This window comes from Anopheles funestus, chromosome 3RL (genome assembly GCF_943734845.2).
Source record: "Anopheles funestus chromosome 3RL, idAnoFuneDA-416_04, whole genome shotgun sequence".
Taxonomy (NCBI): Eukaryota; Metazoa; Arthropoda; class Insecta; order Diptera; family Culicidae; genus Anopheles; species Anopheles funestus.
The window spans coordinates 49,071,964-49,082,648 of NC_064599.1; the positions used below are offsets into that span (position 1 = coordinate 49,071,964).

Genomic DNA, 10,685 nt, shown 5'->3' on the forward strand with positions numbered 1-10,685 from the left:
CTTTTAAAAAATAAATAGCACTCGATTTGTTAATTTAATTTACAATATTTAATAACACTCAAAATATTTAATTTTTTAATTTGTATTAGTTTACCTTGGTATTGCCATGTTTACCTTGTTATTACAGAAAACTGTCATGGCGTCAAGTCGCGCTTTGAATCGCGATTTTTCGCTGAAAATACACGTATAGCGACTTTTCACAATTTTTTTTATATGGAGTTTCGCAAAAGTTTTCTGATTCGCGTTCGCAAACGCGACAATTGCTAAGCGTTTAGAGCCGGGGTTACAAGGACCACACAACAATTAACTAATGGTGATGCTTAAGGGGGATGGAAGCTGTGGCGTATCGCATCTACCGACCGGGAAGGGAGGATTCGACAGCTTTCTCCTTATTCTATCTTATATTCTACAAACTTCTACCCAACCCAATTGAAACACGAAGCCGGTGGATTGAATTAGGATCAATATGACGAAAGCGTTATACTTGTTTGTCGTAGGCTTTTTTCGCGGCAGCGCTCGACTGGGAAACGAGAATTGGTTGACAGTATCGAGGTGATAGCGGAGTTTTCCTACCTCGCTACGATCGTTACTTCCACCATTAGTAACATCATTAGTTAGGAAATCTGGAGGCGCATTGCTCAAAGGGAATCGTTCCTACTACAGACTTCAACATACAACATGCAAGAGTTCTGGGCCATGCTAGCGTAGGACGCCAATGTGCTCATCGTTTTCAAGTTATTACCGTAGTTAGATCCGACACCACAATGAAAAATTAATAAAGTTTTGAACACATACCGGTAACGTTAAGTTTCGCTCCAATCGCATCCCACGCCGCTGCTCTAACGCGATTATCCTTGTGCTTGGGATCGCGAAGATCCCAAATATGACGCCGTTCCTGGACTAAAGAAATTAATCGATCTTCGTCGATCAGTGCGCACGCCATGGTTGCTAAATAATGAAAAAATATCCTTGTTTACAAACAATCTGTTTACATTTTTATTTGTCATCTCCAAAAAACGCGCATTTTCATGTTTATACAAGCGAGTTCAACTTGTTGCAAGCGACCGTGCAACCAAATCAAAATCATTTGATTTGGTCGTACGACCAAATTGGCCTTGCAACCTTATCTGTCAAATCCCATACATTTGCCTTGCAACTAGTCGTATACGACCGAGCAATGACACCAGCCCAAGGCTATTATAGGAGACCAGGTGGTGGAAAGCAGTGTGTTTTGACATTTTGCGACATGACATATACCAGTGCGCATAAAAAGGCGCCCCGACGTCGAACGGCATGCTGAAAAACCGGTTGTACGACCAGTTGTTCGACGTCTGACAGCAGTCCTTAACCGACTCACTAGATGGCGCTCTCAGACAAAAATTAAAATGTCACTTTGTCCTCGTGCCATGATTTATTGCATCACTCCCACTGTGATGTCATGTGGTGCAAAGCAAAAAAAAACCGTTGTTTTTTCCTTGTCGTATGTTTACATTGTCAATCATTCTAAGAATGGTAGTGGTATTGTATTGAGGGAGCGTCGCGTACGTGTTCTCATTATGTTGGTATAATTTATAGGAGGAGGATTAAGCTTTTTACTTACGGTTTTGTTACGCCATTTGGAGAACTGAACATTGGACGGCACTGGTAGGAAACACTTTCTTATCAACTACACTGTTCTATTACTGTTTTCCACCATGATTATAATCCCTACATAAACTAAACTGATTGCAGCAATACGATGGAAAGTATCAACGCTACTCGTTCGATTTCTCCCATGGAGGCCGAAATAGATCTTTTGGTTGAGAGGAACAGCAATAATTACGCAGCACAGCCGTCTGTTAAACCACCCTCACGCAAAATAATCATCAGACCACCCATCGCAAAATCACAAGCATCTTTCACATCAAAATTGGTTCGAGGTGACGAAAATAACAGCCCAGCACTACATCAATCCCATCAAGAAAACATAGTGGCATTGGAGTTAAGCGATCTCTCGGCAAACAAGGAAACATCTATGCAGCGCCGTACATTAACACAATCTCTTCACAAAATCCCTAATCCAACATCACATGACAATCAAACCCGGTCTGGTAGTTTACAGCCAAAAACCTGCCAATGCAATAGTGATATTCTGAAAAGTCTACAAAACATAGAAAATTATTTGAAAACTGTGATTGAAAATCAAAACAAACAAGAAAAGAAAATAGCAGCAATGGATACTATGCTAGTATATTTGTTAGATAACAGAAACACGGAACAAAACCAAACTGTGTCAGCATCATTCAACTTTACTAAAATTTCTACTGCAGACGAACTGAAGGACTTTAATCAAACGTTAGGCTCTAGTGTAGACTATAATGACCAACTAAGCAGTTGGCTCAACAACCAAGTGTCCAGAGAAGACATAGATAATCGTCTACACCAAATACTGGATCTGGTATTTGAAAAAGAATTTCTTCCATTATGTAGCTGGACTGGTGAAGGCCAGCCAGATAAAAAAATTCCGATGAGAAGCTTCAAACATGTATTGAAACTATTTATGCGAGTAGGAAGTTCGAATTTAATAAGGTGTACTGAAAAAAAGATTAAACAATTTATGTTGAAGAAATTGAAATATGCTAAGAATCGAGTGAATTTGGTAGGCAATAGAGAAACGTCTATACATCGTCGCTATGTATACTAAACGTTTTTTTCTTTCCTAAAACTTATTCACATTACGTCCAACGTAAAATATCTCTAAAGATCTCTAAAGTAAAGTAACAGCTTGAATTATGTGATGAACAGAATTTATAATAAATTAAATGAATTGACAAAACATATTTTTTCACGTTATCCGCATCTTTTATTTTTTGGTAAATTAACAAATGAAAATCGTCAAGCAGGAATTTACATAATTTTAAGGTTTCATGTGTTCAAAAATGTATTATATACAGGAATAAACTTATATGAGATGTTATCCATTATGTTAGTCATTGTTTTTGGTATGGCAGCTAGTTTGCATTTTACATCCGAAACGGGGATTGTAATAAAAACATTACAAAGATCTACCATATTTAGATCATAAATATTTAAATAGGATGAAGGGCATGGTTGGGAGAAACTAATACTTTTAGAATCAACTTTTTTTGCTTGAATCAGTATGCCCGTGGAAGTTTCTATCGCTGAACTATATAGAAAAATAGAATTATCTTTCGTCGTAAACCATTGGTTTCTCTGATCATTTCTGAGTATAAAGTTGCTTTTTATATGCATCACGGTATTATTGCCTTTCATCTTGATAAAATAAAATTTTGAGTTTGTGTTTGTCTTTGCTGAATTTAAATAACATAGTTCCTTGATTCTATTTCTTATTTGTTCTAAACATTTTTTTACTGCGCGTAACTCGTTTCATGTTTTGTAGATGACCTTCATAAATGTAAGATGATACTGTAGGCAAAGGTCCAAATTCACGAACATCTTCATACACATGATGCAGGTTATGTATATTACTAGATAAAAGCGTTTTATCATATACTTCCGGAAAATCTTCTACAAACAGATCTAAGAGTCTTCCTGCATATTCCCAATATTTTTCGTAGACTTCAGATGAAAAAAAAAGTTGCGGCACAAAACAGTAACATAAAATGATTATAAGCTCTGTCAGTTATTCGTACTTTAAGAACTTCCACACTAGCGTAGAGAAGAAAGCTTTGAAATTCAGAAGCTTTCCATATTTTTAACGAATTTAGGCCTCGTATTTTGCGAGGAATCTCACATGGTAATTTTAGCATTCATAAAAATGAAGAAATCTCTTTACGATGTTTGAAAGTAAGCTTAGGCTCATTTCCAAAATTACCCTGCGTAAAACCTTTCAATAGTTTTCTTAGAGCTCCGTAATGAAATAGATGTAGATCGTCAGCAATAATTATACTTTTGATTATATCACAGTTATGCAGATCGGTAAGAGGTGTGTCATTTTTTATGTGAGTTTTATAATGCTTCGCTTTGAATAGCTCATCTGTTCGAGGCTGTCCGTTAATTCCATCATAGTAGGATCGTTTCGTTTCCCGATCTTTTATGACCTTTACAGTGCATTTCAAACAGCCACTAGACGAGTTGAATGATTTGACACCTAAAAATATTTAATAATATCAGTAATATGTTTAAATAGAATGTCATAGTTATATCTTACCTTTAATAAATACACGAGCCGGAGTATCTGCAATGATTGCTCGCAACATTATTTCATATCTGCGGCCGTTAACCATTATGCCGTTCTCCTGCAAGTTGTTCAGCTCATTTACAAATGTTCTTAGGTACTCCTCCACGGACTGTGGTTTCGTATCTCCACAATATACTGCAACGACCAGCACATCTTCACTAGATTCACCAAACACTTTCATGAGTATCGGCCAAAACTCAGTTGGCCCACTCTTATGGAGTGGGATTCCATCCATAAAGAAATCTAGCTTTAAAGTTTGTAAATTCGGCGTTGCTTCACTGAAATAAAAAACAGAGAGAAAAAATGTTGCCCTTAGCGACGTTATAAAAATGCAACCGCAAAGTTAAAAAATATACTCCCCAACAAAACGGCGTTGGAATTTACCGACATACGAACTAGGTGAATAAATTGCTAAATCGGTCAGCAAAATCTTGATCTAAAGCTAGCAAATCAGAGGCATTTCTCTGATCTTGCAAGAAACATCCGAAGCACCCGTGGAACTGCGACCCGCTGACTCGGTGGCATCACACCGACGTCGGTATTCGCAACGAAGATTTTCGTAAGCGGTATCAAATATTCTCTATAATATGTGAAGAGAAATTCATTTTGTTGATGCTTACCTGTAGTGCTGCTGCAAACAACAATCAATGCCTTGATACCAAAGTTGACCTCCCTGAATATTTGTTACTTTCAGGGCTGAATCATCTGCTGTAATGTTGGTCGGGGTTTTTAATAATGTTCGAGCATCCTTAGGTACATCGGTACTGTCTAGTTCATCACGTAATATTTTCAATAATGAGTTTAACGCCCGATGAGTTTGGTTAGTCAAAAGTGCCCAAATACGTAGTTTGTCTTCGAAACTTCTTTCTTCTATGTCTAACTCCTCCTCTACGTTAGAATCATCGTTACTTGAATAAGATTGCTCTGGATCCATATTACTGGCTACAGTTCCCACAGCATCGTTGTCTTCATTTGCCGTAAGGTCTGGATAATTGGTTTCGTTGGCTGAACCTGAAAACATGATACTTAAGTAAAACGATTCCTATGTTTTTGTACCAATTTGATTGTATCATTATTACCACTTGTTTGCATGTTTTCACCGCTTGTTTCTCCATGCTCATCTCGCCACTTTTGGTCAAACATTTCGCGTCTTCTATCGCGGGTTCGATAAAACGCACCCGATTTTCGTATCTTTTTTGAATACATTTTGGACGAATAGTTATTTTTTGCGAGAACAACTAATTTTGTGACGAATTTACAGCGCAAACAAAATCAAAACAAAAACATAAACATCAAACGCAAAATACACTTTGATCTAAATATTGGTTAAAAACCCTCTGAGACGCTCCACACCCCCACACACTCTAAACAGGCTGCTGTTTACACGCTGACAAACTGGTTCGACCGCTATCCGACCAAAATGCAACCAATATGCGCATTGGGATGGGTTCCCGAAGGAGCGCGCATTTTGCTGTCAAATCAGATCGTTGATCAAGGCAATTCCACGTGAAAATCGATAGCGATTGAAGCAAAAATTCATATTTTTCATTTTTCTGCGCTATTTGCACTGATAAAATCATTCGAAAGTATAGAAAGCGAGTGTATTTTCATTATTTTGTTGTGATTGGGCAATTACTCTGTGAATTACTTTGTTATTATTAATAGCAAACAAAGAAAGCAGAATGCCGAACCCGTGTGCTGTTGCATGTTGCAAAAACACCCCTGGCTCTGTTAAGAGACAAGGAATTTCGGTAAAATTTCATAAATTTCCTACGCATGGTGATTTACGTGTGAAATGGATACAATTTTGCGAACGGGATGCAAATTGGCAACCTCCGAAATGTGGTGTTATTTGTTCAAATCATTTTCGGGAAGAGGATTACCAAATGTTATCTCGAAGCGGGACCAATACAGGATTGGCGAAACTTTACCCAAATGGTAAGTATTTATTCATAATTGGCGATTTAATGTGTTTCTTAGTTTTATAAACGTGTTTGTCGTTACATAACAGATACGGTCAATTCTCGTGTAAACGTGTAATTAATATTATAATTTGTTAGGTTAAACTCATATATTCATATAAACAACCATAAATACTTTGTCAGGAGGATCTAGTTACAATTCATGAAAAACAAAAAGCACACAAATACAAACGCTAGATGGTGAAAATTACTTTGAAATATTAAATTATGCTAAAAAACGAGTCAAATAATGCACGCAACAATATTATACTCTTCTATTTATGCAGTATGGCTATACTAAATTCATACAATTGCTGCATACATTAACAAACAAGATCAAAGGGAAATCAAAATCAAAAGTCAAAATTAAACTTAAAAGTTATTCTTTGTTGTTTCATAATGATATTGAGAATTATATTTTTTGAGAGGTGTTAATTCTGGTATTTTACTCTTGGTTTAGAATTAATTATGTTTTCCAAGCGTGCAAGTTTATAGGTACTCAATAGAGTTTAGATGAAAGACAGAAAATGTATATATAACTAGTTCAATAATAAATGTCTAGGATCTACAAACGAATAATGTTCTAATACGATCATTTGTTTTTCAGCTGTTCCGTCAATCCGTTGTGTTCTTACTCCAAGTAATGATACCATAAACAATTTAATTGTGGGTGATAATGTTGGTGATAGTGATATCGAAAACATGAATTTTAATTCAATGTTTACGAATCAAACGAATATTTGCCAAAAAACAAACGTTTCAGACAATGGGACAATCGCCAAATTAGAAAATCAGCTACAAAATGTCCTGGACGAAAACAACCAATTACGCAACGCAAATAAAGTTTTACAGGAAAAAATTGAATCAATGAAATCTGAAAATGAAGTTTTCAAAAAAGAAAACAAAGCATTGAAGACAGAGATTGAAAAGATAAAAAAAAAAATAGCATTCGGCCTTGCGAGCTAATCTCGAAAATGAAAGGTTTTTTGAAAGGAACATTATCTTCGAATCAAATAGACTTGATTATGAAGGAAAAAAAACGTGTTAAATGGAGTAAAAAGGAAATAAGTTCTGCTTTCACCTTGCGTTATTTTGGAAAAAGAGGTTACCACTACATGGCCAAGGACATGAATTATCCCTTACCATCAATTTCGACGCTTCAAAAGTACGCTCGAAAAATTGATCTCAAGCAAGGAATTTTAGAAGATTTGCTTGTTTTCATGGAAAATTTTGCAAAACAATTGACCAAGAGAGATTGTGAATGCATATTGAGTTTTGACGAGATGAAAGTAGAGAACAAATTAGAATACGATCCTGCAGCTGATGAGGCAGTCGGTCCCCACGATTATATACAGGTTGTTATGGCAAGAGGACTGTTCAAACAATGGAAACAGCCAGTGTATATAGGTTTCGATCAAAAAATGACGAAATAAATTTTAATGGAGCTTATTCAAAAATTAAGTTTTAAGGGAATCAATGTTGCTGCAATCATAAGCGACAACTGTTCTACGAATGTAAGCTGTTGGAAAAAATTGGAACTCAAGACCATACGAGACCTTATTTCCAGCATCTAGTTTCCAAAAATAACATTTATGTTATTCCTGATACCCCTCATTTGCTTAAACTAATTAGGAACTGGTTGGTGGATTATGGTTTTAAGTATCATAACAAAATAATTACTGCACAGCCCCTTTTTCCTTTGATTGAAGCAAGAGGAAAAGCGGAAATGACCCCTTTATTTAAATTAACAAAAGGTCATTTAGTAATGTCGAGTCAGGAACGACAAAATGTGCGTCGGGCGGCGCAGCTTTTATCAATGACCACAGCAAAATCGCTGCGAAGATACTCAGATGAAGATTCAGTGAAGAATTTGGCAGATTTTATTGATAAGGTATACTTATGGTTTAGTGTTTCAAATTCGTATACCCCACATGCGAAAACTGATTACAAAAAAGTTTTCAAGGGCACCGACGACCAAATAGAAACTTTAGATAATATGTACGAACTTATGTCGAATATTGTTGTCTTAGGAAAACATAACATGCAACGGTTTCAAAGTTCTGTATTAATGCAAATCACATCGCTCAAAATGTTGTTTAGAGATATGAAGCAGATTCACAACATAGGCTACATAGCAACACACAAGGTAAGAAAACAGCCCAATACACTAAGAAAAATACAAATCCATTAATTATGTTTTTTTTTTCAGCTCAATCAGGATGTGCTGGAAAATTTTTTTTCACAGCTTAGACAACGAGGAGGAGTACATGATCATCCTTCCCCTCTGAACTGTACTTACAGAATCAGAATGATGATTTTAGGAAAAACACCTAGTATTTTACAGAATCAAACATTCAATCCAGAAAACAATAATAACACCGAGAATCCAGAAGAAGACCATGAGAATGACCTATCTAGGGAGCAAGACAGCGAAAATTTTATATCTGCAGTTGTTTTTTCCAATGCAGAAATTATTCCATCACTTCCGAGTATTACGGAGATGGAAAATGAAAATGCAATATTCTTGGATAATTCTAGCGATGAATCTGGTGAAGGTAGTAGTAATGACGTTCCGTTACAAGAACAGGAAGAAGATGGTTTAGAGTATATTATTGGATACATAGCCAAAAAATATAAAGATAAATTTCCAGACCTCAATTTAGGGTGTTATACACACAAAATGTATACAGAGCATAGCTATGCACAACCACCCTCATTTGTGGAACATTTGTCTGCAGGTGGTCTTTTTAAGCCATCAAATGATTTTTTGAGCGTAGGCCATAAAATGGATAAAATTTTTCTTAAAATCCATAAGGGGGGAACTTTATTGAAAACAAAACAAATTGTAAAAAGGCTAACAATTCAGTTGCATAGGAAAATACCGAATTTACCTTTGGAAATCGTTAAAGCTTTTGCTAAACAACGAATAATAGTGCGAATGCGCTATTTAAATTTTAAAAAAATTGAAAACACTAGGAACAGTTCAAACATTAGGAAAAGAAGTATAAATGATAGCAACAGAAAAGCATCGCAAAAGATGAGAAAAATTATAAATTAAGCTTCTATCAATTCAAATGTTTATTGATACAAATATTTGAAAGTGTACATAATTGGTGAGATGGAGATTATTTCTATATGACTTCTAAGGTCATGCCGGTCATTTCTGGCTTACTAGACTTATTTTTACCTCGTAGCAGGATAGTCAGTCCATGCTACGGGGAGACGGTCCGGATGGGATTTGAACCCGGTCCCTGCCGTGCGGACGGGCGCCGTTTTTAACATGCACCACCGGGCCGCCCCAAAAAAAAAGCCCTCCAACATAAATCAAAGATGTCTTCTATGATGGATTTTGATCAAATGATGGATGACCTTCATCGTTGGAGAGATGAGGATGATGAATTTGCCCTGGGTTGGGATCAGCCTGCCGGAGAGTTCTTAGAGAATATAGAATTTGAAGATCAAGTCAGACAGAAGAGACCACATATGAGATATCTATCTAACAATGATTACAATCTCAATTCTCCATTGATCAAGGACAATGTGGAGGCCTCCAGATCCATGTTTACATTAGGAGATTGTTTGGCTATCTTTAAAAGAGCAGGATGGAAGGATATAATAGAGAGTCTGAAGTCGAGCGGTGTGCCCAAGGAAAACTTGAAAGGATCTGATCACTTCCATGAGTGGTATGTTAATCTACTTGGGAAACAATATAATCTATCCCCAATTGAGGAGTTGATGGCAAAGACTGATTCTGACTCTGAAGAGACATTTGAGATACCCAGGACCTTCTTCAGAGCATGGTTAGATCTCGATATACAATTTCGACACCGTAGAGACATCAGAGCAGAGACCAAAAAGTACGGGTACATTTTCTTAATCTTTTATTATGTCACACTGTGTATGAATTGTGTTGCAGATGAGGAGATGAAGAATATCATAAAGTTGATTGGATGCTCTGGAGTCAAGGTGGATCAAGATCTATTTTTATTTAAATGGAATCAGGAAGATCTAGGCCGAATAGTGATTTGTGGAGGATTTTGTTGGTTCCAGAGTGGGAATCAATTGCTTGACAGGAATATGTGCTTGATGGTCAAGGACACATATGGTGGAAGATTCCAAACCTTATTGCATGCACAATATAAACAATACCCTGATTATGAACCAGAGCATGTTGATAGTTTGTTGGGGATTTTCCGATCTGGTGATCAGATGCTAGCAATGTATGGAACAAGAGCCTACACAGGTATCAAATTACTTGAGCCTCTTGTCATGGGTAGATTACAGAAGCTAGTGGAAAATTGTCGACCTTTAATTCCGACTTGATAAAGAAGCACTTCGTCCCGTTATGCACAGGTTTAACTATGGCTGATGATTACAACACAGTGGTCAATAAAATGATGCAAGCATCTTCTGGTCAAACCACACAAGATTATGACGAGGTTACAATTGCTAACCACGTTGACTATGAAAAGTGGAACAATTATCAGAGAGGAGAAGCAAATGATCCGGTATTTTCCGTTATG

At 36.5% G+C, this 10,685-nt stretch overlaps 1 protein-coding gene across 1 annotated transcript; it reads right to left on the reverse strand.

Annotated features, from left to right (window-relative positions):
* Window positions 1–2,759: 2,759 nt before the first annotated feature.
* On the reverse strand, window positions 2,760–7,075 carry LOC125769649 (uncharacterized). The gene is made up of 4 exons (XM_049438456.1): window positions 5,281–7,075; window positions 4,822–5,212; window positions 4,172–4,479; window positions 2,760–4,111 (listed from the first exon to the last, which is right to left on the reverse strand). Exons 1-4 carry the CDS (start codon window positions 5,405–5,407, stop codon window positions 3,771–3,773), a joined length of 1,167 nt encoding a protein of 388 aa, XP_049294413.1. The 5' UTR covers window positions 5,408–7,075; the 3' UTR covers window positions 2,760–3,770.
* Window positions 7,076–10,685: the final 3,610 nt, after the last annotated feature.